Source organism: Phialemonium atrogriseum (assembly GCF_030411735.1).
Source record: "Phialemonium atrogriseum strain 8032-3 unplaced genomic scaffold QBC33scaffold_21, whole genome shotgun sequence".
Lineage (NCBI taxonomy): Eukaryota > Fungi > Ascomycota > Sordariomycetes > Cephalothecales > Cephalothecaceae > Phialemonium > Phialemonium atrogriseum.
The window spans coordinates 393,831-418,951 of record NW_026848158.1 but is presented as its reverse complement, the minus strand read 5'-3'; the positions used below and the strand labels follow the sequence as shown (position 1 = coordinate 418,951).

Here is a 25,121-nt window from a genome sequence, read left to right as displayed (position 1 = left end):
GCTCGCTACGGCCTCCTGCCCAGGCATATCAAAAACGGGAACGTCATGGTCGGCCCCAGCACGCCGCTGCCCGGCTCCGTCTCGACGGCCTTGTCCATCTCGAAGGCCGTCTCGACGACGACGTCGACGAACCCGGCCCCGCGCAGCAGCGCCTCCATGTCCGCGCCCCGAACGCCGTGCCTCTCCACGCCGTCCATCTTGGCCTCCGGGTGGAAGCGCCGCGCCGCGGGACCGAAGTCCTCATAGTCCGTCAAGGCTACCCGGCCCCCCACCCGGAGGCACCCGATCATGGTCCGCAGCAGCGGCGCCAGGTCCGGCACGTGGTGCAGCATCAGGTGCGAGACGACGAGGTCGAACCGCCGCGGCGGGAGCGGCAGCTCTTCGCCCTGCCCCTCGGGCGCGACGGGATCCTCCCGGATGCGCGCGTCGTCCGGGTCTTCCAGCAGGGCGCACACGGCCCGCACGTTGCTGTGCCCCCCCAGCCCACCGTCCGCGGCTAGCTTGGCCCGTAGCGCGGCGACCATCCCCTCGGCGGCGTCGACGGCGGTCAGGGAGCGGACGTGCGGGGCCAGGGAGAGGGATAGCAGGCCCGTGCCGCAGCCCAGCTCGAGGACGTCGGGCAGGGGGTCGGGCCGTCCGAGGCGGGAGAGGATGGCGTCGGAGGCGAGGGCGCTGGCGAGGAGGACGCCTGGGTTGGAGTCCCAGGCCGCGGCCTCGGCGTTGAATCGGGCGGTGTTTGCGGTGGTCATTTTGAGGGGTGGGTGTGTTTGTTGACTTGGTTTAGGGAGGTAAACGGTGGGATGAGATATTGCGTCGGGTCATTTTCGGGTGTTGAGCTCGGGTGAGTGCGGGGTTCTCATTTTAGGGACCAATCTGTGGATGAAGACGGAGACATTCCTCTCCACACGATTCGGGGAAGGAGGTTGGAGAAGCTGGACATTTCATCAGCAACGAATTGTTGTGTTGTGGCCACGACCTCGCGATTCGAATTCTACGTCTCTGGAGTTGTTGCCATCCCAAGAAGAAGACGAAGGGGGAAAAGGGGGAACAGGGGGAAGGGAGAAAAGAAAGCCTCGGATTGAATGAAACCCACGAATTACGTATCTTGATCAGTCAATCAGACCGCCGTGGGGTTGCAATATTTGAACAGCTTCCCGGGTAAATCCTGCCTGGTGGTATTTTGGTTTGCCGGTTCGTCGAAATCCGAAGGCTTACCGCCTAATATATCCTGCAGGTGGAAGCGGGCTCGAACCGTGCCGACGACGACACGCTAGACCAGAATGGCTGCTCATTGCTACAATGGGTAGCTGCAATGCAAGCGAATCCTTCCATTTCTAAATCTAGAAAATGTGCGCCGCAGAGGGCTGGGATGGCATGGGCTGGGGTATCGGTCCTTTTCTATGGCTTCGGGCATGCGTATAAACCTGGCAATGCCTCCTTCTCCTGCCCCCTCTGGATACTCGGTTGAGCGCCGAGCCAGAACGACGTGCCGCAATAACAACAATGAGGGCACTCGCGCTTGTCATTCTCCTCTCGTATGGCGCCACCGGGGCGTTGACGGAGTCCTTCGACTACATCATCGTGGGCGCCGGGACAAGCGGCCTGGTGGTCGCAAACCGGCTGTCGGAAGATCCCTCCGTGACGGTCGCCGTCATCGAGCCGGGCACCGACCAGCGCAACAACCCCAATGTCACAGACCCAAACAACTTTCAACAAGCCTTTAACACCCCGATTGACTGGCAATACGCGACGACGAAGCAGCCCGGGGCCGGCGACCGGGCCATCGACCTGCACCAGGGCAAGGCGTGGGGCGGGACCAGCACCATCAACGGCATGACGTACATCCGCGGCGACGCCGCCCAGTTCGACGCGTGGGAGCACCTCGGCAACCCCGGCTGGAACTGGGCCGCCCTGCTGCCCTACTACAAGAAGTCGGAGAACTACACCGCGCCCAGCCAGACGCAACTCGACGCGGGCGCCACCTACGAGGCGCGCTACCACGGGACCGCCGGGCACGTGAAAACGGGGTACGTGCCGGCCCTGCGCAACGGGTCGTCGGCGCCGGCGGTGCTGGCGGCATGGGCTGATGGCGTGCCGGGCCTGGAGCTACCGCATAACCCGGACCTGAATGGCGGGGACGTGAGGGGTTACTCCATGGGCCCGCAGACGCTGGATGCTGAGCTGGGCCTGCGCTGGGACTCGTCGCGTGCGTACTACCTCCCTGTCGAGGGGCGGAGCAACCTGAAGATCGTGAGGGGCACAGCGAAGAGGATCACGTGGGCGGAGGGGGGGAAGAGGGGGCGGACGTCGTCGTGTGGCAGCCCTTTGGTCGCCAATGGGGTTGAGTTTGTGACTGAGGGTGGGGAGGCGAGGGTTCTTAAAGCTAGGAGAGAGGTGGTTGTTTCTGCCGGAGCGGTGAGGACGCCGCTCGTACTCGAGGGCTCGGGAGTCGGGAATCCTAGGTTTGAGATCTTGCCCTCGCCCTACAAAAATCAAAATACAGGCACAGATCACCTAACCATCTGCCTTCCAAACTAGGATCCTCGAGTCACTCGGGATAGAGACCAAGATCAACCTCCCAGGTGTGGGAGAGAACCTGATCGAGCAGCCAAATCACCTCCTTGGATACTCGGGCGACATGGAGCCGTCGCCAAGCGCATACCACACCTTCGTCACCGCAGCCGACCTCTTCGGTAGCGACATTGGCACGGTCGAGGCATTAACGCGGGCCAGCCTGCCGAAGTGGGCGCAGGCCGCCGCGGATGCGTCAGGCCCCGGGGCGGTCAACGCCACTGCGCTCGAGAAGCTGCTGCGGATCCAGCACGACCTGATCTTTGTGCACAACGTGACGGCCGCCGAGATCCTGACGGCGGTCGTGCCGCAGCTGCTGGCGTCCAACTTCTGGATCCTCCTGCCCTTCTCCCGCGGGAGCGTGCACCTCGGGTCGGCCGACGCCATCGACGAGCCCGTCATCGACCCGCGCTTCTTCCTCGCCGACTTCGACCTCGCGGCCACGGTCGCCACGGCGAAGATGGCGCAGCAGTACTGGCGCTCCGAGACGCTCAGGGATGCCGTGGTCGCGCCCATCATCCCCGGCCCCGATGTCTTGCCGGATGACGCGACTGATGAGCAGTGGGAGTCATACGTGCGGGAGACTCGTGAGTTTTCATTTTCATTTTCGGTACTCTTCCTAGGTCCTTAGCTGATCACCTTTGTCATTACAGTCAATGCGAATTCCCACGTCCTAGGCACCGCGTCTATGATGTCCAGGGAGCTCGGCGGAGTGGTGGATCCGGAGCTGAGAGTCTATGGGACGGCCAACGTGCGAGTCGTCGATGCCTCCGTCCTCCCCACGCAGATCAGCGGACATTTGACTGCCACGCTGTATGCCGTGGCGGAGCGTGCCGCGGAGATCATCAAGCGGACTTCGTGGTGATGCGGTGTCCTACCTAGGATGAGTCGAAGTGATAGCCACGGCGTAGAATTGCATTGTGGGCTGGGTTCATTTCAACCGCAAAAATACCTAAATAATCTTTAGTAATTTAAGCTACACTACAATGAATGCCCTTTTGAAGTAGTTACGACCCCTCCATCCAACGTGCTTCTCTCTGTGCCGTATCGAGTGAACAGGACGATCGGAAACAGTTTAATTCCTGATGCTAATCCTGACTCTGCAAAATTTCCGTCTTCGTCGGTGTCTGTGTGCTGGTGCCGCTTCAAGGGTGTGCCGATGGTGTGCCAGCGGCGCAGTCAAGGGAGCCGCACCAGTACTGAACCTCAATTCAGCAGTGTTTGCAAAGCCTTCATAGATCGGGATGGGGAGTCAGTGCGACTTACGAGGAGAACCTCCTAAAATAGCACCTTAGCCATGCGCTCTTTGACCTGTTCGTCAGTCCACTGGACCATGATTCGCTCTTTAGGCTCCTCCAATTTCATCTCTACAAATGGCTCCATTGCAGCCACTTGGTCATGGTCCAGCAGATTTACTCTTGTCTTCCAGAGGTCCTCCGTAGCAACCTCTCCTTCCCTCTTGCCAAAGAACCCTCATCCAAGAACTTCCAGTAGATGGTGTCGAAGGCCCAGCTCTTCCTCGCGGCATAGTCGAGCCAGAACCGGCGTCTCCCAACTCTCTCGCATGTACGTAGAGAGCAGAGTCTCGCCAATGATCGGGCCTTTCTCAGCCCTCTCCACCCCCCGGAGCCAGATTGGGAGGCATGCATCGTAACACTGAGCCCACGCATCGATGCCACCTTTCCACATCTCTGGGTCATCCAGCAACAACCACAGCGGAGGGTCGAGAATAAATTGCGTAGGTGCGATATAGGCAAACTCCCAGTCGATAATGGCAGTCACCTCATCTGCATCGTTCAAGAGGATATTGCTTGTCCCCCAGTCATCACACCAAAGCCTAAAAGATCCCGACGTGCTAGGAGCTGGGCATGCCGAGACTCGGGTCTTGGACTGGGCAGACCAAGAATCATCTGCAAAGCCGAAAGTCGATAGCAGGCCGCTCTTGGCAAGCCGGTGGAAGAGCTGGCGTGCCACATACCTGTTGCGGCAGTCGTCTACCGACAGCACAAGGTCATTGTGCTGAAAGACAAGTTGCGCCATGTGAATCCGTGCCAGCTCTGTGTACCACTCATCGGCAGTCCCGTACGTCTTATCTTGGGAGGGATAGACGGCGCGTGGGATGTTTGCAAGCCGGGCCCCACTGTTCATGTTCATGGTGATCGGCCGTCTCCCCACTGAGATGGAGCCGTGCTCGTCCTCATCCAGGCTCCCAATGCGGGGAAATTGAGGCTCAAATAGCTGCAGCATCAGGACTGCAACGCCATGGAAGTACCCCTCAAGCCTCCCCTCGGGAACAGCGGGATCCAACTGTATCCCTTCGGTGGGCTTTGTCTCGCCAGGCACCGCCAGCGCTTCGGTCATGGCGCCAGAGTTTTCAATGTAGCTCATGATGGTGAACAGCCCATATTGGCATTCCTGCTCAGCCCGTAGCAGAGCACTTCGGCGGTGGCGATTTTGGTCTCTCTCATGACCATGCGTGCAGTTGCCGTCTCTTGGAGGGTCTTCTCGTCGGGAAACTGGTGCGAGTGGGCCCAGAGCAGTCGAAACATGACGTATCCGTCCAGTCCCTCAACCTTCATCCTATAGAGAAAATTGAAGCTGCCTTTGTGCATCGGGCGCAAGTAGGTCACCTTCTTCCCAAGCATTTTCGTGGCGAGGGCCTCTAGCTTGTGGATTGTGGCAAATGAAAAATAGCTTTTGTACACCCCTTCTTGGGCATCTTCGTTTTTGTCCCAGACGAGATTGTCGAATTTTGACCGACCTTCGTACATGTTGGTTGAGTGAGAGTAGATGCTATGATTGTGGGTGCCAAGGGAGGAGAGGATGGGTAGTTTCGATAATTTTATTATCGATAAATCGACTACCTATCCAGCATAGTAAGCAGAGCCAATGAGAGCATTGATATTTCTGGCTTCGCTTCTGCACTCGCCCTCTCCATTTCGTGTTTACATATATTCTCGTATTTTAAAGGGCTTGGCTACGGTGGTCGTTAGGGGTCCAACGGGTTGATATCACGGTTGCCCTGCCGGTCCTTGGCTGCTGAACCCAAGACCTGGGAGCTGACCAGCCGTACTTTCGTCCGTATTATCTCATCACCGGCGACACCCCACACCCCCCACGGAATATATTCAAATCCAGCTACTGCTCAGCCCTGGCTCAAAGGGCGAACGGAAACTAGCGTTATGTCATTGGATGGGCTAAAGAGACAAGTATACGAGGCCTTGATACCCGTCCCCAAAAACAGGGTAGGCTTGAGAATATTAGATCCCGGTGTCTGCAGGTCTTTTGGAAACGAAACATAGTTCTATCAGCTATTTTGTTCCAACCTCAGGACCTCCTTCCCAGAAAGACACTCAACATGTTTGCCCGCCATGTGGTCATCCTTGCTCTTGCAGCCAGCCTCGCTGCTGGTCTCCCAGCAAACCAGACCCAGGCACACGGCCCCCTCACAGAACGAGGCGCGGTGTAAGTCGCCAGCCCATCCATTGGCCTACCAAAAACTCTAGTCTAACCATCATCATCTCCCCCCCCCCCCACCCAACTGGCAGCTACCAAGGCAAGGCAACCATCTACCTGCAATCTGGCATCGCCGGCTCCTGCGGCGTCGTGCACGCCGAGTCGGACCTGATCATGGCCCTCAGCAACGACTTTATGCAGTACCAGTACAAGTCCCAGTGGTGCGGCCAGCGGGTCAGGGTGACCAACTACGGCAGCAACGAGGCCGTCATCGGCGGCGCGGGAAACTCAGTCGTCGTCACCGTCGCCGACACCTGTGCGAGCTGCGGCTTCGGGGATGTGGACTTCTCCATCGGGGCTTGGAACATGTTGACCAACGGTGCTCCATGGGGCACGTTCAACGCGGGGTGGTACGTATTCGGGGGGGGGGGGGGGGGGGGGGGCGGTGTGTGTATGTTCCAGGGTGGGTTGGTGCATCTTTCACTACGTGGGGCGTCGTGGGTGGGCTGCGCGGGGTGGTTTGTGTTTGCCCCCCCCCCCCCCCCCCCCTTCCTTTTTCTTTTTTCGTCCGATCTTATTGCTCGTCACCGGGTCTCTTTTCCTTGTTTTTATTAACTTTGGAATTCCAGGTCCTTCTGCGATGGAGCCTGTTAGCCGGGTGCGTGCTGTATTTCGGCATAATTGAGAGATGCCACCTTGGACAGCTTACCTATATACCCCCCTCCCTTTTCGATTCAGGCACATTTGTATATATTACCACCACTTCTTATCGCTAGTCTTCTCAATTTACACTTCTTCCGTCATCCTTCACCGCCTGTCTGTTCTGCATCATCTACGGTCAGATCTATCCCCTGGCTGATCATCGGATGTTGGTTTTTCTTTTTTCGAAGGGGCACTAGATGAATAAAAAAAGTTCTTAAAATAACCCACCCGTCTATTTTCAACCGTCCCATTCCCAGCGACCTGCATGGCCCAATTCCCAGGGCATGCGAGACGACGTCACAGGCACATACCATGGAGTCGGTAATTAAGGCTTCTCCCGCAGACTTGGCGCAAGGCACCATCCCGTTCTCATTCGACGCCGATATGAAGATGCACAGGGGGGGAAACGGACTTTCATTTGAGAGGGATAGGAGCGGGGTCGAGGGAAGATACGAGCTGTCAGCCACGCCGTATCATCCACCCCTGAGGGCCTGCCAATTTACATGTCTGCCGCTTTCCCAAGATAAAGACGAGATGTTAGATAGCGGTTGCCTGGAGAGGCACTGTGAGGCAGAGGCCGCCCTAGATTACGAGTGCGGAGAGTCGGGCCGCTGGTAATTGCCTGTCTTCCTCGCCCCTCGATCGTTCTCTCACCCCGTTCTGCAGGATCTAGAAAGCTGTATGAAGGTTATTCCATCGTTGCTTTGGTGACTAGCGTGTTTGACACATGCTTTCACCTAGGTGCCACCACCGTATCATATTGTGCCCCTTCCCCTGATCAAAGGAGTGTGCTCCACTGCGTAGCCGGCCTATCAAGTTCCCTCTCCCATCATGTCTCCAGGACTTAGATATATACTCACTCACCATGCATCGATGGTTGAGCTCCTCCCCGACGACAACGGAGCCACCTGTGACGCAAGTGATGCGGATCCCCCGTCTTGTGACAATGCTTCGCCTCCGCGGTATCCCGTTGCTGAGGGAACCGGTCTTACCATAACGGAGCGCTAGGCGGCACCCGGCAGTAGTATCACCGGCACAGCTTCTGTGACCGTCGACCGATATCCTTCTCCTTTTCCTTTTCGGGTTCCATCCACTTCGCGCCCGCGTCACGAAGCGCCTCTTCATGTCCCAGAAGCCCCGCATTCGGCTAAGGGACCTCGAGAGACGCCCGCGACACATTTCCCCTCGGTGAAAAGACACCACGCCAGTACACGGCGCCACCTGTTTCCGTCGGGGTGGTGGATGTGCCCGAGCAGGCAGACGGCCATGCGCGGCTTGCGGGGGTTGGGGACGGCCGCTTCGAGGACGCGGGCGTGTGTGTGCGTCAACTTGACAAGGAGGCCTTGGAGGTGTGTGGTTAAGCCATACGTGATCCATGGATGTATTGGGGCAAACGAGGGGAGTTTGGGCAAAGAACGTACTGTGCAGGGATGATGGTGGGTGGGTTTGTCTACGCGTCGGGGAAGCTGCTGGGCTAGCAGAAGAGCCAAGGCGGCGAGCTCGTTTTGGTAAATTGGAGAAGAGTGGCTATCCGGAGATGTTGGGGATGTGGTGGTGGTGTCGGTGGTGGTGATGCCGACACATGATGTTCCTTGCATCATGGTGATTCCAGCCCAGCCCATGTCATTGCCGTATTGTCCTCCGCGGAAGACTTCATGGAGAGTCAAGGCTATTGGAGCATGTCGGTCTGCGCGTCAGCTCATGCTGGTTGCTAGAACATCTCGAGAGAAGTTGCAATTTGGAAGTCCAGCCCACTCTATTTCTCGCTTTTCAATCCGTCGTACCATGCCGTCTTCTCGGCCAGCCTTCTTCTCGGCCAGCTTCGTCCTATATTTTGCCAGGTCCTGCATCTTTGTTTCAACAAAGGCATCAACCTTTTCCTTCGGGACCGCAGCCAGGAGTTTGTCAAAATCAGGTACCGCGACTCGAAGCTGCTCGAATGGGACGTGGGTTGGACCATTGAAGCCTTCCCACACGATGTGGTGAAGCCACATCCGGCCGTCTGTTTTGCACTGCCGCATCAGAGCCGATGGTCTGTCTTCAGTGGGTACGTCGTCCCCGTACGCGTTCTCCTCTTCTTCCAAGATCTGCAAGTAGATGTCCAGATATCGGTTGTATTTTGTGAGCCTCTCGTCGGATTCGCTCCAGGTATTGGGCGTCTGCATTATAAGCCACCGGGGAGGGGACCAAAACAGCTGGAGGGGCCGGCATAAGACCATTCCCAGTCGATTACCGCAACGATCTTGAGGTCTTCTGCGCTATTGACGATCATATTGGCTGGGCCGACGTCATCGCAGATGAGTTTGAATGGCCCTTTGTCGTACCTCGGAACAAAACGGGGAATCAAAACGTCTAGGACACTCCAGGAGAGGTACTTTTCCCTCGCATCCTTCTCATTGTCAACCGAATTCAACTGCTCACAGAGATGCCGCCAGTCATTGCTTGCGACGTGGGCGAAATAGTCCATTGTTGACGAGAATGTTGTCGTCGGGGAACCTGGGAGGGATTGTCAGGACAGAGCGCCCGGGAAGAATCTCCTATAGCCTCCTCACTTACAGAATACATCAACTCTGCCAACATTAAGGGTCTCATGCGCCTTCCATGTCATGGGCCGCGCATGGATCGTAGCCGCGCACTTAGAGTCGCCCTTCTGTGATGTCCGGGACAAGCTGCCAATGTGGGGGAAGTCGGACTGCGAGAGTTGCAACATGAAGCAGGCAATCGGCCGGTAAATTGTCTCCATAGCGTGAATCGCGACGCGCCAAATCAAGATTACAAATTATAGTGCTGTACCAGGAATATACCTCGGACCATGGCGGTTATCGCATCCTCATCACGTAGGTCGATGCAATGGCCAAGGAGCTCTTGGTGGGCAAAAGCCCAGGTGGGTCGGCGTATCTCTACGGGGAAGGCTGCGCACTGTGGAAATGATGCACCGGCGGTCGTCATTGCTTTCGATGGGGGCAATATATGCATCTTGAGGAGAGTGGCGGAAGGACAGACGGCGCAGGAGAGAAAGGAGGTTTTCGGGATGGTTATAATACTCGCGAGCAAGCACGACCATGGTGGCTCATCGGTCCATCTGAGGGTAAGGCGTGAGCCAAGGACCGACTTTTGATAGCAGATGTTTCATGCACGGGTCACAGACCTCTGACAGGGACAGCAGTACTAAGATAGTCAATCAGTCAATGTTGTGGGCAGTTCAACCTGGTGGGGCAGTATTGGGCCTCCAAAACTGCCCTGCCTCCTCCGGCAGAGCCTTCTCCTTACAGGGAGAGGGGGGCGGGGAATGGCATGCATGGACCGTCACATTTTCATGATTGGCAGGCTCAAGATGTCCGACGGCACGTCAACCCAGACTGCCCAGCCATCCTCTCCCAGATCTTCCCCGATCTCATTGCCCTGAAGCTTGACGACGAAGGTGTCGCCGGCAAAGGTTCGCTGCCTTTCGAAAATGGCCTCGGGAAAGTTGCTATGGATAGGCAACGACTCGGAGTCAAACGAGTAGAAGAGGACATATAAACCGTTACAGCTACTCAGCGGCTGGTTTTGCAGCCGGAAGGTCTCAAAGTCTCGCCACTACCATCCCTGGGGCGTCTTCCAAAAGTCCCGCATATCGGGGATATGCCCCCAAGGAGCGTCGCCATTATCTTTTACCCCATCGGTTGTTGTTGTGAGAGGTAGCGTGTGTGGCTTGGACCCATCGGCGGGGAACCTGACGCCGGTGATCGTGACTGTCGACGGGAGCGGGGCGGGCGGCGGTTGTCCGAGCCAGGACTGAAGACGACCTAGCATAGCAGCAGCGCGACAGTGACGCTACCCATCCCGGTTAGTGCATTCGTAAAAGAGAAACAAGGAATGGGGGCGGTCATACTCTGTATACCTAAGGTGAGGTAGGTAGTTAGTTACGCAGGTGGAGGCTTTTTGTGTCTTTCTCGAGGGTGGTTCGATGTTTCGGATGCGGCTGCTGCCATCCATTGCCACCCATTACCAGCTGGCACAGGGCGACGCACCTGCCCGGGAAAGAGAGAATCAAACATGGCTACACTGTTGGCTGAGTGAGACTCGTCGTTTTGTCATTAGCGAAGAGGAGTTCGTAGGGCATTGTTAGAAATCGTTGAAGGGTCCCATCGCCATCGATTGAGCTGTCTCAATCAGCCACAGAAAGTATGTTTTAGGGAAGACATCCGTTTTGGAGTTTGTTTGAAATGACGGATAAGGATATCCAATTTGCGAAATCAGAAAAGGAGGGAAAACAAATCTACACACCCGACAACCGCCAAGACTTCCTCTACCTCGTGTGCCATTAACTCACTGAGGCGAACCCCTTCGAATCAGAGCCAAGACAAGTGTACATCCCTGACGTCCTATCACTGTCCGTGATATCGATCACACACCCAATCACACGCTCGACCACAGCCCAATTCGTATCAATGCCGAAGTCCTCGCCCTATGCACCAGAAGAAGTCCCATCAACATCGGTTTCACGTCCTGGCAAATACGCCCGCGCCATCCACTCCTAACTTCCTAGAAATTCGAGTCTCCGGCGCTCAGTGCGTTTAGGACAATGTCTAGGACATGGCATTTCCACTCGAAGTGAACTACGTATAGGCGCTTCGCCTCACTGCCTTGATTGGCGATAATATTAAATGGCGGCTGCCCAACGTGACAGTTCGAGAATGTATGGGACTTTTTGCATCATTTGGCAGACCACCTGCCCGGGTATCAATCTGCCTGGTCTGCGGACAAGTCTGCGCAACGCGACGTGGATGTATAAAGCATATCAACGACTCCCATGCCTAGTCCCTGCCCGGAATGCCAGCGACAGTGCACGAGCGGAGATACTAATCCATAGTTAAAGTGAATTCAGGCCTCCCAAGATATATCGGCGCAAAAGACTCTATCAATTGGGTTCCGGTCCGGATTGGAGGTTGGGGAGGCGTACAGAAAGAGAAAAATTAGAATCCCGACACTAACATAACTAGAATGCCGAGTCATGGCCGAAGTCGATTATCTCAGTCATCGCGGAAGCCCTGACTCCGTTTACGGGGCTCTGCACGTGCCCTCCACGCCATTGTGACACATCAAACGCCGATCCACTCCGAAACCCGTCAATTTTGTCCACCGCACAACGGCCATCATCAGGTTGTGACTCCCCCGCCAGTGTTCCCTCCAACCAGAACCAGCTGTGATCGCCCCCGCACCGAAAAACCCCTGTCGAGATGGCGCCCAACAACGACCACATCCTGACGCTGTCGTGCCCGGACAAGCCGGGCATCGTGCACGCGGTGACGGGCATCTTCGCGGCCCACAACCTCAACATCCAGGACCTGCAGCAGTTCAGCGACCCGCAGTCGGAGAAGTTCTTCATGCGCGTGCACTTCGGCCCGGCGTCGGGGCCCGGCCCGGAGGCGACGGCGCACCTGCGGGCGCCGTTCGACGCCCTGGCGGCCGAGTACGCGACGACGTACGACATCCGGCCGGCGGCGCGCAAGACGCGCGTGCTGATCATGGTGTCCAAGATCGGGCACTGTCTCAACGACCTGCTGTACCGGGCGCGCTCGGGCCAGCTGCGCGTCGAGGTCCCCGTCATCGTGTCGAACCACCCGGACTTTGCCGACCTGGCGGCGTCGTACGGCATCGCGTTCGCGCACCTGCCCGTCACGGCCGACACCAAGGCCGAGCAGGAGGCGCGTGTGCTGGAGCTGGTGCGCGAGCATGACGTCGAGCTCGTCGTGCTGGCCCGCTACATGCAGGTGCTCAGCCCGACGCTGTGCCAGGCCATGAGCGGCCGCATCATCAACATCCACCACAGCTTCCTGCCCAGCTTCAAGGGTGCCCGCCCCTACCACCAGGCCTACGACAGGGGAGTCAAGATCATCGGTGCCACCGCCCACTTCGTCACCGCCGACCTCGACGAAGGCCCCATCATCGAGCAGAGGGTCTCCCGCGTCGACCACAGCTTGAGCCCCAAGGAGCTGACCGACGAGGGCTCTAACGTCGAGTGCCAAGTCTTGGCCGCTGCCGTGAGGTGGTATGCCGAGCGGAGGGTGTTCCTGAACAATGCGAAGACGGTCGTGTTCAACTGATCATGGGCGCAGGGCTCAGGGCTCAGATAGAGAAGGAAGGGCAGGACATGGCAGGGCATGGCAGGCCAGGTGAAAATATATATATACGTGTAATAGTCACTAGTTTACTATTGTGCTCTGAGGCACTGTAAATGCTCAAAACCTCCTAATCCCGTCATGGGATGCAAATACAGGAATCGAAAAAAGGAGAAAATTGAGAAGAAGAAGAAAAAGGAGAATGGGTAAACTTGGGAAATTCAGCTCTAAATTCCATTGCACATACACTCCCCCTCTCTCGTTTCGTCTCTACTCTTCTCTTTCAACCCCTAGTGGCGTTCGGGTTCGCGATGCTTTGGCCAGCAGTCGATCTCAGCACGGCGTGGAGCTGCGTGCCGTACGGCAGCCTCCCCCAGAAGATACCGACGAACAGCCAGACGAAGGCGAGGACCACGGCCCAGCAGAAGATGCCGGCGGAAATGAGATCCTTATAGGTCTGGCCGGCGGAGGCCTTGGAGTTGTTGTGGGGGAAGGGCCGGTCCGGGACGGGCACGTTGAGGATCTTGCACAGCGGCTCCCAGCCCTCGGAGACGTTGTACCAGAACAGCTTCTCGGGCGGCACGACGGCCCTGAGGTGGTCCTCGTGCAGCTTCAGCATGCCCTTGTCGACGCGCTCGACGCCGTAGCGCCACAGGGCGACGTGGCGGAAGAGCTCCCTCCAGCGGCCGTAGACGCCGACCTTGGGGATCCACATGATGACGAAGGGGATGTACCAGTTGGCCATCATGTCGTTGACGTAGCTCATGCTCTTCCACCACGAGTCCACGTCGCGCGTCGTGGCGATGACGATGGCGTCGGGGTACAGCGCCATCAGCTCCGGCGTCAGCGTCGCCGCCGGGCAGTCCACCGTCGCCACGTACCCGTCCAGCACGTCCGCCAGCAGGTACTCGACGTACTTCTTCTGCGCGAACGTCTTGGCCTTCGGCGCGTACTTCATGATGTTCAGCCACTGGTTCACCTGCTTGAACGTGCCGCCGAGCGACTGGATGCCCGCGTCGTGGACAGGCCCGCCGAGCAGGATGGTCAGGGCCTCGTTCAGGGTCTTGGTGCCCGTTCGACACCTATGTCGAGTCGTGGTCAGTTTATAAGTCGTGGCCGATGAGAGGTGGTGCTGGACCCCCCCCAAAAAAAAAAAAAAAACTCACATCCCGGCTCCGATGACCCTGAATTTTGTCCCCTCGGGACCTGGCATTGACGCTGATTGGCCCATGGTGTGCAAGTTTCTGCTAACGGCGGTCGGAGGTCTGTTGTGGACGAGTTGGGGTTGTCAGAAAGACCCCTTTTTTCTGTTTCCTTTCACAGCCAGGCAAAGGTGTGAAATGTACATGCACACCCTAATTCAAGCGCGCAAGGACGAAACCCGGGGAAGGCGAGCTCATAAGTAGTTTACAATATGGGGACAGCATGAAGGAGGGCGGCAGTCCGGCAACCTGGTAGAATGCGGGATAGATAACCATGAACTTAAGGTGAGTTAGGGGATGACGCGTGTTGATTGAGGCATGCCCGTCGACGATATTGCCTCGTCTACGAATAGGCTTGGCGCCACCACCACCATGAGACGAGTTTGTACAACCTACACATAGCACTTACAGAGCACTTACAGAGCCCCATCATGCGCCGACGCGGGGGAGAAGACGATAAACGGCAATTGAGACGGGAGTCGGGACAATCTATCTAGGACTCGGGGTCCTGTGGATCGACATAGCTTCCCATCCACTATCATAGCCGCACTAGTAATTATATCGTTTTATATGCCCGACATTGTCTTGACCTTGTTTTGTTCTCTTTCTTCTAATCAGCCTGAGACAAGAAATGGTTTACATCGGGCTCTCGCAACTTTCCATTGGCTATTACACTGCACGTCTCCAACATTGCCCATATCTGGCTGTCGGAGCTGGGAGCTGTTGGGGGATTTGGCTAATGGGATCGCTAGGTTCGAGCGAGAGCCAGAGAATAATAGTATGGGAAAGTGTATCGGGGGGGGGAACAGGGCAGATTGGTCCTATTCAAGCTTAACCGACATCCGCAAGTAGATTGCATTTATCCCGGTTGGTCAAAGTATGCGCACCCTTTCAGCAGGCCCGACTTCCCCTGCCCGACTCCCCCCTGCCCGACTGCCGTGTGGTTAACCAGATCGGGTGTCGGAGAATGGCCAGTTATTAGTCGATCCATTTGGCAACGCGTGGCTTGAGGTTACAGCCGAGGATTCCATAAGATCTTCAATTAAGGTGAGGCCTTAAAAGCAAGAGCTCTGATACCTGCTTAGCCTGAAAATTGTTGACTGCGGGGAGAAAGTGGAAAAGGAGAGAGAGAGAGGCAAGAGGAAAGAAGAAAATTATGAAAATACAATAAAAATACCATGGACATAGGAGGATGAGACAGAAATGGGAAGCGCCGATTCCCGATGCCCAACCGAAGAGACGAACGATTGTGTCCTACCGATGTCGGCCGAGATTAAGACACGTTCCTCAATGCGAGTGAGCCTCTCCTCCCGTCTCTAGGTGCATTAATTAATAGCCTAAATACCCATCCACCCTCCTTCGACCTTATCTTTCCATTGCAATAAATACCGATGCTATGTAGTCCCTGAGACCCCCAATTGATGGGTTTGCCCCAACAATTTCCCTTGACTGTGGCTTGGAACAACAAGCCACAGTCCAGCTTGCTTCTCGAGACATTCCGTCACTCTATTCCTCGATGTGCCAGGGTGGACCTACAGACGAACAAATTATATTAGTCAGACATACATACATCCATCAACTATATCGACGCTCTTTAACGTGTTTGATGCCATCAGTGCTTGATTTTAATTATAGGCCCATCAGGGGATCAAATCACCGTACACTCCTACTGGGGTGCGGAAGAATGGACCAAAAGGATGGTTTATGCCCTTCTTAGATTTACTCTCTATTGTCACATACCGTGGAAGTCTTGGCCCTCGTTGCCGTCAATAGCAGGGAATGCTGGTTATTCTCTGGGCTTTGCAACACTCTGGCTTCAACCAGAGAAAGTCTCCGAGTGGACCGCCGACTTCCGACTCCCGACATCCGACCCCCGTCAATATTCGACACTGCCGTCTGCTCCCAATTTCCTCTATTCTGGCCCGACGCTAGACTGGGAACGTGGCTGCCCCGTGAAAGTTTTGTAGAAGATGACATTGGGTGTCCGGAAACAATAAGCCATCGATAAAGGAATTAAGAGCTTTGATATCCACTCATTGTACATGTTCAGCGACGTCTTAGAGATGGACCATTTAGAGGTTTCGGGCCCAGAGCTATGGGGCGGGTCTGAACAACCTCTTCCACACCAGCGATCCACAAACGGATTGCTTTCTTTCGGAAGATTGGTTGATGGAAGGATACTGGGATCTGGGACAACAAGGAGTCTCGACGTACCATATGGAAAACCGCTAGCTAACTCTCTGAAAACGGCTGGTATTCCAAGCTAAGTCTTAGCCACAAATTGGGTTCTTTTTCACCTTACTTAGCCTTGCCATTAAAAGCAACGAGAAGGCGCCAACGGACTCTTGAGGCGGTTGCTTGTGGCCAATCCTTTTTCTCGACCACCGAACGGCCCCAACAGGTACCCCACCGCGCACTCGTTGGTGCAAGATAAAAGGAATCAAAGAGGTCTGGTTGCTTGCATCCTTTGGCCGACACAATATACAAGTTCGTCACGGATAAGAATTCCCAGAGAAGACACAAATAAAACCACAGCGTCAAAACACAACTCTCAAGCTCGTCATCTTGTCCGACAGAACCTGCTTCGACGCCTTTTATTGAATGCAGCGTTCTTCTTCTCCATGGCCAATACTATTCGATGCGAGTGGCTGATCCAGGTCCAGGCGGGAACTCTGGCGGCACTTGTCGAAAATCCTCAGCAATTCGACCTTGAGCTAGGACGATTCGACGAAGCATCGCCACCGTACAGAGGTGGCCCTTCACTCGATTTCACCCGATCCCAAAGGCCTAATCAGCCTGGCGACGAAGAGCAGCGCCGCGAACGGCGAGAATGGGACTTGAGAAAGGAGCATAAGGTATCAAGTCCCTTCTACCAATTCGAGGCGCGGACGTCAGAACTAGAGGAACAAGCCCGTGAAAGAAGGGAAATGGGAGGCGGTTTACACAGCAAAATAGACATAGACTGGGCAAGAAAGATCGTGAAGCAGTGCTGGGTCGACCAGGGCATCTGGAGGGAGGAATGGGGTTCGTTCCTACGAGTTTGGGAGAAGTGAAAGCATGAGGACCAGACACAACCGAACCGCAGGCGGAAGACGAGCCTCGGCCTTGCCTTTTCGACCCCCCACCCCCCCCCCCGAAACCCAGACTACCGAAGAGTGACGAGAGCTGGCTTGCAGAGCAGCACCAACGCGAGGCCTCGCGCCCATACCATCAGTTCCTGTTCCAGGTGTCGATCGGACGCGGGCGGGTCCAGGACGAAATTAAGTCCTCTGGACAAGCTTGGGCAGAGCCGGGCGCTGAAGATGCCACCGTCACAACTGCTAACAGATCCTCCAGACATTAACACGACGGCATATGAGGTGGTCAAGAAGATTTGGATAGAGAGAATGATTTGGAACAAGAGATGGGGGATCCTGCCTGGAATGTCGTGGAAGCACGAGCAGCCTCTCAACGATTTCCTCCGCCAAGAGATGGGCGACGATGCTGTCCCTACGCAAGCGAACACACCCGACGGCACTATACATGGAGCGCAGGAAGAACAACCCTACATTTCGATATTTGGCCTACCTCCTGCAGCCGAGTCGAATGGCCCGGCCCCCCGTGATCCGAACAGGTCTCAGGAGGAGGAACAACAACAACAACAACTAGCCGTCCTAGATCCTACAGAACCACTGGATGATGATGGCGACCACTCTTCCGTACCAGGCCACCGCCTCACCGGGAGCAGACGGGGACCGAGCTCCTCTCCGCCCAGTCCGCGGCGGACCAGAAGAGGGTCGTCTCCAGGACATGAACAGGCTCCACGAGCGGCGCACGGCGCTCTGGGCCCGGTCCGCCCATCTAGAGTGTCCAAACCGCACAAGGGGCCCGGATCCGGATCCGGCGCTCGACTACGACGACCGAAGCACCCCAAGTCTCCGCCTGGTGCCCAGAAACAACAACAATCGTCTTCTCCGGGGCCGGCTGTTGCCGAGACGGCGCCGACGCCACCACCACAGGAGGTCGCCCCTGTAGTGACCCAAAGGAGGAGCGAGCGCCTGCGGCAGGCCGCCAACGCCGGCGCCGGTTCATCGCCGCCCAGGGGAACCACCACGCCTCGGAAATCGACCAAGAAGGGGCGTCCCGCCACAACGCGGCGTCAGAAGGGATAGGACCCTAGCTCATGAGTGGTGGAAGCGGCAGCAGGGTGGCAACTGTGATAGCGGCAAACATTTAGCTGGCCTCAATTGGGATTTAGGTTTGATTATCTCTACAATTATGGGTGGGATGAAGTATCCATGGATACTCACGTGATCACCGACCCAAAACCAATGTAGTTAAGCCTACTTTTGGCAGTAAAAGGGGGTCTTCTTGTATAACCAAGGAAGACCTGAAGGAGCATGGAATCTGGGGTACTTGACGATCCCTTGCTAGGGATTCCTTACTTTCTTTCCTATTTAGTACGCTTCAATATATAGCCCAAATGAGGATACGTTGCCTACACTCAGTGTCGATACTTTTGGGTGGACAGGTGTCAAGGGTGCCAAAAAGCGGGTCGGAGTGGAGGCTATATGACTAAGATTCAGGTGACTCATGCCCGTTCACAAAAAGATGGAAAAAACGAGGGTCCGTAGGCCGAATTCGACCTAGCGGGCCAACGACAAGGACAAAAAAGCTGGAGCAGCTCTCGGGCCCTCCCTAAAATCACTCCTCCTCATACCTTTAATCATGCATGACTCAACACAGGTTTGGTTGATCCGATACCCAAGATTCGTCAATGACTTTGCTGATGAGAGGATAAGCTCGATATTCGGCCGGCCCTCAACGAGGCCCGCCAGATCTTCCAGAAGACACGTGGAGCATCAAAACCTCCAACGTTACTGCCCGTCAGCATTCAAACGCCGGCGGATCTGCTCACGCCATGTGCTATTTATCTCAAACTCTCGTCAGGGTAAGCGTGACGAAGGACCCATGAGTTTCAAAAGCTCATGTTTGACCGACTGTATGGCTGACATTTTCCGCAGATCGACGGCTGAGTACTCCTTTCTTCTCGAGAGCGCCACTGGGAGTTCCGAGACTGTAGGGCGATACAGCTTTATTGGAGCTAGTAAGCTTCGTGACATCTTAGCCTCGTGAAGGAGATTGAGGATCTAATTCTCCCAGACCCGAGGAAAGTCTTACGAACTGGGCCCGGATATGACAACGTCGGCGATCCACTCGCCGCCCTCCAGGCCGAGCTCTCCCAGGATCGGGTAGTTGACATCCCCTCCCTCAGGCTCCCGAGGCTGTCCGGTGGGGCCGTTGGCTATGTCTCGTACGACTGCGTCAAGTACTTTGAGCCGAAAACGGATCGCCCGCTGAGGGACAACCTTCATATCCCGGAGGCGCTGTTCATGCTCTACGACACCGTGGTGGCACTCGACCACTTCTATTCCACCGTGACCATAGTAACGCACATGAGACTCCCAGAAAGCGACTCCGAAGATCTGCAGCCCGCGTATGACGAGGCTTGTGCAACACTACGGGACACCCTGACACTAATCCAACAGCCTGAAACGCCGCTTCCGAAACAATCGGAGGAGCCCGGCCAGGCGGGAGAATATTCGTCCAACGTCGGCCGGCAGGGATATGAGTCATTCGTGACGAAACTCAAGGAACACATCATCAAAGGCGACATCATCCAGGCGGTGCCGTCGCAGCGCTTTTCCCGCAGCACGGACCTCCACCCCTTCAACATCTACCGGACCCTCCGGACGCTGAACCCGTCCCCCTACCTGTTCTACCTGTCGTGCGCCGACTTCTGCCTGGTAGGCGCCTCGCCCGAGTGCCTGATGAAGACGGACGGCTACGCCCCGCTCCCGGCGGACGACTCGCGGTTCGGCTACACGGCGGCGGAGGCGCGGTCGCGCCCCCGCATCGTCAACCACGCCATCGCGGGCACGGTGCCGCGGGGCCGCAACTCCGCCGAGGACGACGAGCTCGCGGGCCAGCTGCTGCGGTCGACCAAGGACCGGGCCGAGCACGTCATGCTGGTGGACCTGGCGCGCAACGACGTCAACAAGGTGTGCCACCCGTTCACGGTGCGCGTCGACCGCCTCATGCGCATCGACCGCTTCTCGCACGTGCAGCACCTCACCTCGGAGGTGTCGGGCGTCCTGCGGCCCGAGTGCACGCGCTGGGACGCGCTGCGGTCCATCTTCCCGGCCGGGACGGTATCGGGCGCGCCCAAGGTGCGCGCCATGGAGCTGATCTACGACCTCGAGGGGGAGAAGAGGGGCGTGTACGCCGGCGCGGCGGGGTGGTTCGGGTACGACGTGGTGCGGACGGACGAGGGGGGTGAGAAGGAGGGGCTCCCCGCCGTGTTCGCCGACGAGGGGCCCATGGACACGTGCATCGCGATCCGCACCATGCTCGTCAAGGACCGCACCGTCTTCATGCAGGCCGGCGGTGGGATCGTGTACGACAGCGAGAAGACGGAGGAGTGGCTCGAGACGATGAACAAGCTGGCCGCCAACCTGCGGTGCATCGAGGTGGCCGAGAGGCATTTCGGCGGCGGCGTCGCGTCGAAGTCGGTCGCGGAGATCATCGAGGAGGAGAGGAAGAAGGGCGATTCTGTGACGACCACGGCCTAGACAGGAGACGAGTCTATGCGGGTTTGCAGGCGCGTCGGGTGACCACGCAATTGGCAGGGGCTGCAGGTTGGAGATCTCATGCGAAGGGGGCTTAGGCTAGGTAGATGACTAGATCATCGAGCTTTAGCTTGAACGAAAAGAATCATGGGAGAGAAACTCTAGATATTTGTGTTGAGTTGAGTGAAAGCGCGCCTCTCTAATTTCTGCCAGTGAGCAAGGCCTCAGCTCCTGCGCATAGAGCAGAAAGTTGGGTCACCCACTAGCTCCCCCCTCGCTTCCTCCTCCTGCACTTCGGGTTATTAGGATCCGGTAGAACCCTAGGCAAATCATCATCATCCCTGGGCTTATCCAGAATCAGATGCTCAAACGTAGCACTCCACTCAACCCGCGGCGTCAGCTTCTCGAGCCCCCACAACTCACTCACAAACCCAAGAATGCTAGTATGCGTGTACTCCCCCCCATTATTCCGCCCCGCCTTCTCCACCACCCCCTTCCCGACCCACGGCGACACCAGCAGCGTCGGCACGCGCGGCCCCAGGCGGTTGAAGGCGAAGGTCACGGGCAGGCCGTCGGCGGCCTTCTCGGTGTAGGCGAGCCCGTCGCCGCCGCCGGGGACGCCGACGGGCGGCGGCACGTGGTCGCCGAAGCCGCCGTGCTCGTCGAAGGTCAGGATGAAGAGCGTCGAGGACCACTGCGGGGAGGCGCGCAGGGACTCGTAGATGCCCTTGATGAAGGTCTCGCCTGAGGAGATGGGCGAGGGGGGGTGGTAGGATTGGTAGGAGCAGCATTCGGGGTTGATGTAGGTGAATGAGGGGAGGGTGCCTGCTGCGGCGTCTTGGTAGAATTGCTGGAGGGGCTGGGGGGTTGTGTTAGTCTCCATGTCTCGCTACTGGGCTGGGCTGGGGTTGGTGCTGGGGTCGGAAAGAGTACCTTGATGTTGGTCAGGTTCGCTCCGCTGTCGAGGGTCCACTTGTAGAAGGCGGCGTCGGGGTTGAACCCCTTACTTTTTCGGGGGTCAGCTCAGCACCTCGAACCCGGAGTACAGACACGCATCACTTACCCCGGTCCCGTGGTGCTGTTCTGGTAGTTGATCCACGAGATGCCCTTCTCGCTCAGCTGCTCAAAGATGCTCTTCTGGGGCAGGGCAAAGTTCCCAAAGTCGGCGTCGTTCTTGCCGTGGCCGTGGCTCGTCCCGGACGTGATGTAGGCCCGGTTCGGGTTGGTCGGCCCCGGGACGGCGCAGAACCAGCGGTCGAACAGCACGAAGTTCTCGGCCATGGTGGAGAAAACCGGGATCTGATCCGGCTTGTAGTAGTTGATGGCCTCGGCGGCCCGGGCCTTGTCTTCGGTTTTGTACGAGATGGACTGTTCGGTTACGAATCTATGGGGGAGTTTGTGTTAGAGGAGCAGTTTTATTCAGGGGTAGAGGTAATTAGCCCTGACCCCCGCATGTTCTCGTATTTCCATGGAGGCGCAGCGTTAACGAGATCCTCATCTGGATGCCAGGTACTGAAGACTGTGACCGCGATCAGCTACATCCCTCGGCTGGCATTTCAGTCCGTTCTGGTCTTACTTTGCATGTTCACACCGCTGATGCTGTGATTTGGGTCATCCTTGGCCACGTCGGCAGCCAAAGGTCCAGCGCAAACATCGGCCGCCTCGTTCGGATCAGAGGCATTCCTTTGTTTCCGCGTAAGCCGAGCCCGCATACATCGAGACGCCGGGCCAGACTCACATGGAGTTGCAGTAATTGTGATGAAGGAGCCCGTCGATCTCGGGGCTGTAGTCCAGGCCCCCACAGAAAGTGTCGAACGACCGGTTTTCCTCAACAAGGACGACGACGTTCTTGATTTTGTCTTTCCAGGAGTCCAAGCCATGGTACTCGATGTTGCTTGCGCTGGGAACGGCAAGAGCCAGCCTGGCAAGGGCGGCAACGACTAAGACATTGCATACAACCATGGTGAGCAGAGCGGGAGGCAAATCCAGGCAGCAGCCAGATACTCTTAAAAACGGAGTTCCACCAAACTGTTGCTGCAATCACCTGTTGGGAGATATGAAGCACAGCTTAAGTATGGAACCAGAGGAGAACAAAAGGCCGAACGACGTGATTCCCAGTGGTACGCCGTTAACGGTGACTGGATTGGCTCAAGCTTGCCAGTTGACCGTCCATATTCCATCTCTCGTCAACACATTAGTGCACGTGTCGGACTTTGGGGCCAACTCCAAGGTTGAGAGTTGCATTGGGAGTTAGCCACATGAGACACTGCAAGGGTTGCTGTCGGTGTCGGGATTCATGGAATAAATGCCGTTGAATTCGTGGGCAGTTCCCAGGGTAGTTGCTGCAGGTCGAACTTGAATTAGGCAGGAGAAAAGTTGTAAATAGCGATTGCGTCAAGACTGGGAGGACATCTAAAGTGGAGAGCTCCAGGTACACAGGTACACCGTTGCACATGGGCTTGGTCTTGGCTTTTCAGTGGCTGGGCGGCAACTTGGGGAAGCACCGCGACCCGGATGATCGCCGTTGCTTCAGCCAATAGGCCGACGTCTATATCTCCTTACAATAGGTAGGTACTGTACCAGTGTACCTACATAGATGCATCACTTGCATGCATCGAACTTCGAGAAATCTACCCCTGCGCCCTTTGACCATTGCCAAGGCGGTATGCTTACACGTGCTACAGCATCGCTTCCATAATCCCTAATGCTGAAGTAAAGCACGAGGCTCTCAACTGACAGCAGCGACCAGACCTGAGCGCACTCCATTCCCTGGATCAATTTCTTCTTCTGCGGCTCGGAGACGCCTAGGGACTCCTGCACCTTCTCGTCGCTGGTGCGATGGAGGCATCAGCAAGAGCTACCAGCTCACTCTGTCTCGTCTTGGGAAGAATGGGATGCGCTTGATTCATGAAGTCATAAATTTAGCCTCAAAAATCCGGGGTCGCGCTGTTGGTCAAAGTGTGGCTATACTTAGCAATGAACTCTCTCCTCGTCAGCTCTCCACGGTCCACGCAGGCTTTATCCGCCTCTGTCTTGGCCAAGTCTGCGTCGTACTCCTCCAACTGTAACATCTTCTGTGCCACGAAGGCCCTCACCTCGTCCGGGTCAACTGCCCACCTACGCTTTTTCCACTTTTCGACACCCACATGCTGTCGCAGTTGCATAAAGGGGAAACTGTAAGTGTCGTTGAAGCCGCACGAGAGGAGCATGTGAAGCCACATTGCCCCCGAGTCCTCGGACCACCTGACAAGGTCAGAGACTTCTTTCCTCTCGTGGCCCGGCCGTTTCGATTCTTCTTCCTCCAGAACACGCTTGTATATCTCCAGATATCTGAAATACCGCGTGGCCATGTCCGGCGGCTGGTTATCATCGCAATCACACTCCGGGTTAATCGGCCGATCCTGAAGAAGCCACCACGGCGCTGATGCGAATAGTTGCGCCGGCCCAACGTACGACCATTCAAGATCCACGACCCCAACGACTGTAAGATCAGTGTCGCTTTTGAGGATCAAGTTGGCCAGGCCAAGGTCGTCGCAAATGAGTTTGAACTGGCCACAACTGTACCTCTCATTTATCATCCCTGGCACGAGGGAAGCTAGGACTCTGAACGAAGTGTACTTGTTTTCAGCATCATATGGTGCAGCTACCGAATTCGGCTGCTGGATCAGCTGCTTGCAGTCCTGCACGACAACATACTCAAAGTACTCCTTTGTCGTCGAGAAAACCTGGGTTCAGTCACCTAGAGGACTGCTTGATTTGTGGCTATACAAGAAAAAGAAGAACCAAACAAAGGAACAAAAGCACGTACCAAAAGTATCGACACCTCCAGTCTGGATGATGGTCATGCACCTTCCATGTCAAGGGGCGTATTCGGGGCAGGGAACCCAGTCTTTGGGGTTGGCAGGCTGCCGATCCGGTCAAAGTCAAGCTCAAAAAGCTGAAGTTGGAAACCAGCAATCTGCCGGAACAAAATCTCAACGTCGCTATCGCTGATATCCCCTCGCATCAGTCTTGTGTCGGCAGTGGCTTTGGGGTCCCGGAGAAAGTGGTTGGCGCTCACGCCTTCGATGAACTCCATCAGAATAAATGCGCCCAGGCCAAGCGGGTTGTCGGCAGCGAGGCCCCATGAGTAAATCACCGGAACTGGAATACTAGTCCGCTCGCGGACAAGACTCAGCACTTCTACTTCCATGGCGATCTTCTCGTCGGCGTAATCGTCACAAATGGCCCCGACGCGGGGGAATCGAAGTATCCACGTGGTGTTGTCGGCGAAAATGAATTTCTGGTATAGATTGTATGCACCATGCAGAAAGCCGCCATCGAGTCGGCATGGCAATCGATCAGGATGAAGGGTCGAGACCCAATTGCACATGCGACCGTCGACGCGGCCCGCGTTCACTCTGTCTACCCAGACATCCTTCTGTGCGTCGTGAATCAAGTCGATGCATTTGTTGTAGTCCATGCCGTTGGAGGTAGTT

At 56.5% G+C, this 25,121-nt stretch overlaps 12 protein-coding genes across 12 annotated transcripts; 5 read left to right on the top strand and 7 right to left on the bottom strand.

The window, feature by feature from the left end:
• Nucleotides 1-5: 5 nt before the first annotated feature.
• Nucleotides 6-749, bottom strand: QBC33DRAFT_561338 (S-adenosyl-L-methionine-dependent methyltransferase; the record flags this gene model as incomplete). Its single annotated transcript, XM_060430125.1, has 1 exon — nt 6-749. One exon carries the CDS (start codon nt 747-749, stop codon nt 6-8), a length of 744 nt encoding a protein of 247 aa, XP_060281269.1.
• Nucleotides 750-1,503: 754 nt separating this feature from the next.
• On the top strand, nt 1,504-3,436 carry QBC33DRAFT_456309 (putative GMC oxidoreductase; the record flags this gene model as incomplete). Its single annotated transcript, XM_060424804.1, has 3 exons — nt 1,504-2,462; nt 2,539-3,158; nt 3,225-3,436. The coding sequence occupies 3 exons, from the start codon at nt 1,504-1,506 to the stop codon at nt 3,434-3,436; spliced, it is 1,791 nt and encodes a 596-aa protein (XP_060281268.1).
• Nucleotides 3,437-3,546: 110 nt separating this feature from the next.
• QBC33DRAFT_612742 (uncharacterized protein) lies at nt 3,547-5,342 on the bottom strand (the record flags this gene model as incomplete). The annotated part of the gene is made up of 5 exons (XM_060432508.1): nt 3,547-3,770; nt 3,838-4,027; nt 4,057-4,130; nt 4,192-4,922; nt 4,970-5,342. The coding sequence occupies 4 exons, from the start codon at nt 5,340-5,342 to the stop codon at nt 3,850-3,852; spliced, it is 1,356 nt and encodes a 451-aa protein (XP_060281267.1). The 3' UTR covers nt 3,547-3,770; nt 3,838-3,849.
• Nucleotides 5,343-5,848: 506 nt separating this feature from the next.
• Nucleotides 5,849-6,729, top strand: QBC33DRAFT_572029 (uncharacterized protein). The gene is made up of 3 exons (XM_060430642.1): nt 5,849-6,036; nt 6,120-6,437; nt 6,657-6,729. Exons 1-3 carry the CDS (start codon nt 5,930-5,932, stop codon nt 6,679-6,681), a joined length of 450 nt encoding a protein of 149 aa, XP_060281266.1. The 5' UTR covers nt 5,849-5,929; the 3' UTR covers nt 6,682-6,729.
• A 1,591-nt stretch (nt 6,730-8,320) lies between these two features.
• On the bottom strand, nt 8,321-9,472 carry QBC33DRAFT_572028 (uncharacterized protein; the record flags this gene model as incomplete). Its single annotated transcript, XM_060430641.1, has 4 exons — nt 8,321-8,416; nt 8,514-8,888; nt 8,963-9,225; nt 9,286-9,472. 4 exons carry the CDS (start codon nt 9,470-9,472, stop codon nt 8,399-8,401), a joined length of 843 nt encoding a protein of 280 aa, XP_060281265.1. The 3' UTR covers nt 8,321-8,398.
• A 432-nt stretch (nt 9,473-9,904) lies between these two features.
• Nucleotides 9,905-10,769, bottom strand: QBC33DRAFT_593977 (uncharacterized protein; the record flags this gene model as incomplete). Its single annotated transcript, XM_060431768.1, has 4 exons — nt 9,905-10,308; nt 10,387-10,506; nt 10,604-10,612; nt 10,743-10,769. 4 exons carry the CDS (start codon nt 10,767-10,769, stop codon nt 10,036-10,038), a joined length of 429 nt encoding a protein of 142 aa, XP_060281264.1. The 3' UTR covers nt 9,905-10,035.
• A 1,405-nt stretch (nt 10,770-12,174) lies between these two features.
• Nucleotides 12,175-13,130, top strand: QBC33DRAFT_545602 (putative Formyltetrahydrofolate deformylase). Its single transcript, XM_060428577.1, has one exon. It carries the CDS (start codon nt 12,240-12,242, stop codon nt 12,816-12,818), a length of 579 nt encoding a protein of 192 aa, XP_060281263.1. The 5' UTR covers nt 12,175-12,239; the 3' UTR covers nt 12,819-13,130.
• Nucleotides 13,117-14,104, bottom strand: QBC33DRAFT_593975 (uncharacterized protein; the record flags this gene model as incomplete). Its single annotated transcript, XM_060431767.1, has 2 exons — nt 14,000-14,104; nt 13,117-13,915 (listed from the first exon to the last, which is right to left on the bottom strand). Exons 1-2 carry the CDS (start codon nt 14,062-14,064, stop codon nt 13,117-13,119), a joined length of 864 nt encoding a protein of 287 aa, XP_060281262.1. The 5' UTR covers nt 14,065-14,104.
• Nucleotides 14,105-17,417: 3,313 nt separating this feature from the next.
• On the top strand, nt 17,418-18,433 carry QBC33DRAFT_545600 (uncharacterized protein). Its single transcript, XM_060428576.1, has one exon. It carries the CDS (start codon nt 17,422-17,424, stop codon nt 18,184-18,186), a length of 765 nt encoding a protein of 254 aa, XP_060281261.1. The 5' UTR covers nt 17,418-17,421; the 3' UTR covers nt 18,187-18,433.
• A 216-nt stretch (nt 18,434-18,649) lies between these two features.
• On the top strand, nt 18,650-20,861 carry QBC33DRAFT_545598 (ADC synthase). Its single transcript, XM_060428575.1, has 4 exons — nt 18,650-18,760; nt 18,817-18,965; nt 19,039-19,121; nt 19,178-20,861. The coding sequence occupies exons 1-4, from the start codon at nt 18,743-18,745 to the stop codon at nt 20,644-20,646; spliced, it is 1,719 nt and encodes a 572-aa protein (XP_060281260.1). The 5' UTR covers nt 18,650-18,742; the 3' UTR covers nt 20,647-20,861.
• QBC33DRAFT_572024 (Non-specific phospholipase C6) lies at nt 20,737-23,009 on the bottom strand. Its single transcript, XM_060430640.1, has 6 exons — nt 22,382-23,009; nt 22,220-22,326; nt 22,090-22,162; nt 21,707-22,027; nt 21,577-21,649; nt 20,737-21,502 (listed from the first exon to the last, which is right to left on the bottom strand). The coding sequence occupies exons 1-6, from the start codon at nt 22,603-22,605 to the stop codon at nt 20,906-20,908; spliced, it is 1,395 nt and encodes a 464-aa protein (XP_060281259.1). The 5' UTR covers nt 22,606-23,009; the 3' UTR covers nt 20,737-20,905.
• A 561-nt stretch (nt 23,010-23,570) lies between these two features.
• On the bottom strand, nt 23,571-25,105 carry QBC33DRAFT_579955 (phosphotransferase enzyme family protein; the record flags this gene model as incomplete). The annotated part of the gene is made up of 3 exons (XM_060431171.1): nt 23,571-24,368; nt 24,427-24,466; nt 24,528-25,105. 3 exons carry the CDS (start codon nt 25,103-25,105, stop codon nt 23,571-23,573), a joined length of 1,416 nt encoding a protein of 471 aa, XP_060281258.1.
• Between the last annotated feature and the right edge of the window lie 16 nt (nt 25,106-25,121).

What these genes read in the sequence shown, in the direction of transcription:
- QBC33DRAFT_545602 (XM_060428577.1), top strand. Translation starts at nt 12,240, where the DNA reads ATGGTGTCCAAGATCGGGCACTGTCTCAACGACCTGCTGTACCGGGCG.
- QBC33DRAFT_572029 (XM_060430642.1), top strand. Translation starts at nt 5,930, where the DNA reads ATGTTTGCCCGCCATGTGGTCATCCTTGCTCTTGCAGCCAGCCTCGCT. An exon ending in CTCACAGAACGAGGCGCGGT is followed by an intron (nt 6,037 to 6,119) that starts GTAAGTCGCCAG and finishes CCCAACTGGCAG; the next exon opens with CTACCAAGGCAAGGCAACCA. An exon ending in GGCACGTTCAACGCGGGGTG is followed by an intron (nt 6,438 to 6,656) that starts GTACGTATTCGG and finishes TTGGAATTCCAG; the next exon opens with GTCCTTCTGCGATGGAGCCT.
- QBC33DRAFT_572024 (XM_060430640.1), bottom strand. Translation starts at nt 22,605, where the DNA reads ATGGTTGTATGCAATGTCTTAGTCGTTGCCGCCCTTGCCAGGCTGGCT. An exon ending in AACAGCACCACGGGACCGGG is followed by an intron (nt 21,650 to 21,706) that starts GTAAGTGATGCG and finishes CCCCCGAAAAAG; the next exon opens with TAAGGGGTTCAACCCCGACG. An exon ending in CGAACCTGACCAACATCAAG is followed by an intron (nt 21,503 to 21,576) that starts GTACTCTTTCCG and finishes ACAACCCCCCAG; the next exon opens with CCCCTCCAGCAATTCTACCA.
- QBC33DRAFT_545598 (XM_060428575.1), top strand. An exon ending in TATCTCAAACTCTCGTCAGG is followed by an intron (nt 18,966 to 19,038) that starts GTAAGCGTGACG and finishes CATTTTCCGCAG; the next exon opens with ATCGACGGCTGAGTACTCCT. An exon ending in ATACAGCTTTATTGGAGCTA is followed by an intron (nt 19,122 to 19,177) that starts GTAAGCTTCGTG and finishes TAATTCTCCCAG; the next exon opens with ACCCGAGGAAAGTCTTACGA.
- QBC33DRAFT_545600 (XM_060428576.1), top strand. Translation starts at nt 17,422, where the DNA reads ATGATTTGGAACAAGAGATGGGGGATCCTGCCTGGAATGTCGTGGAAG.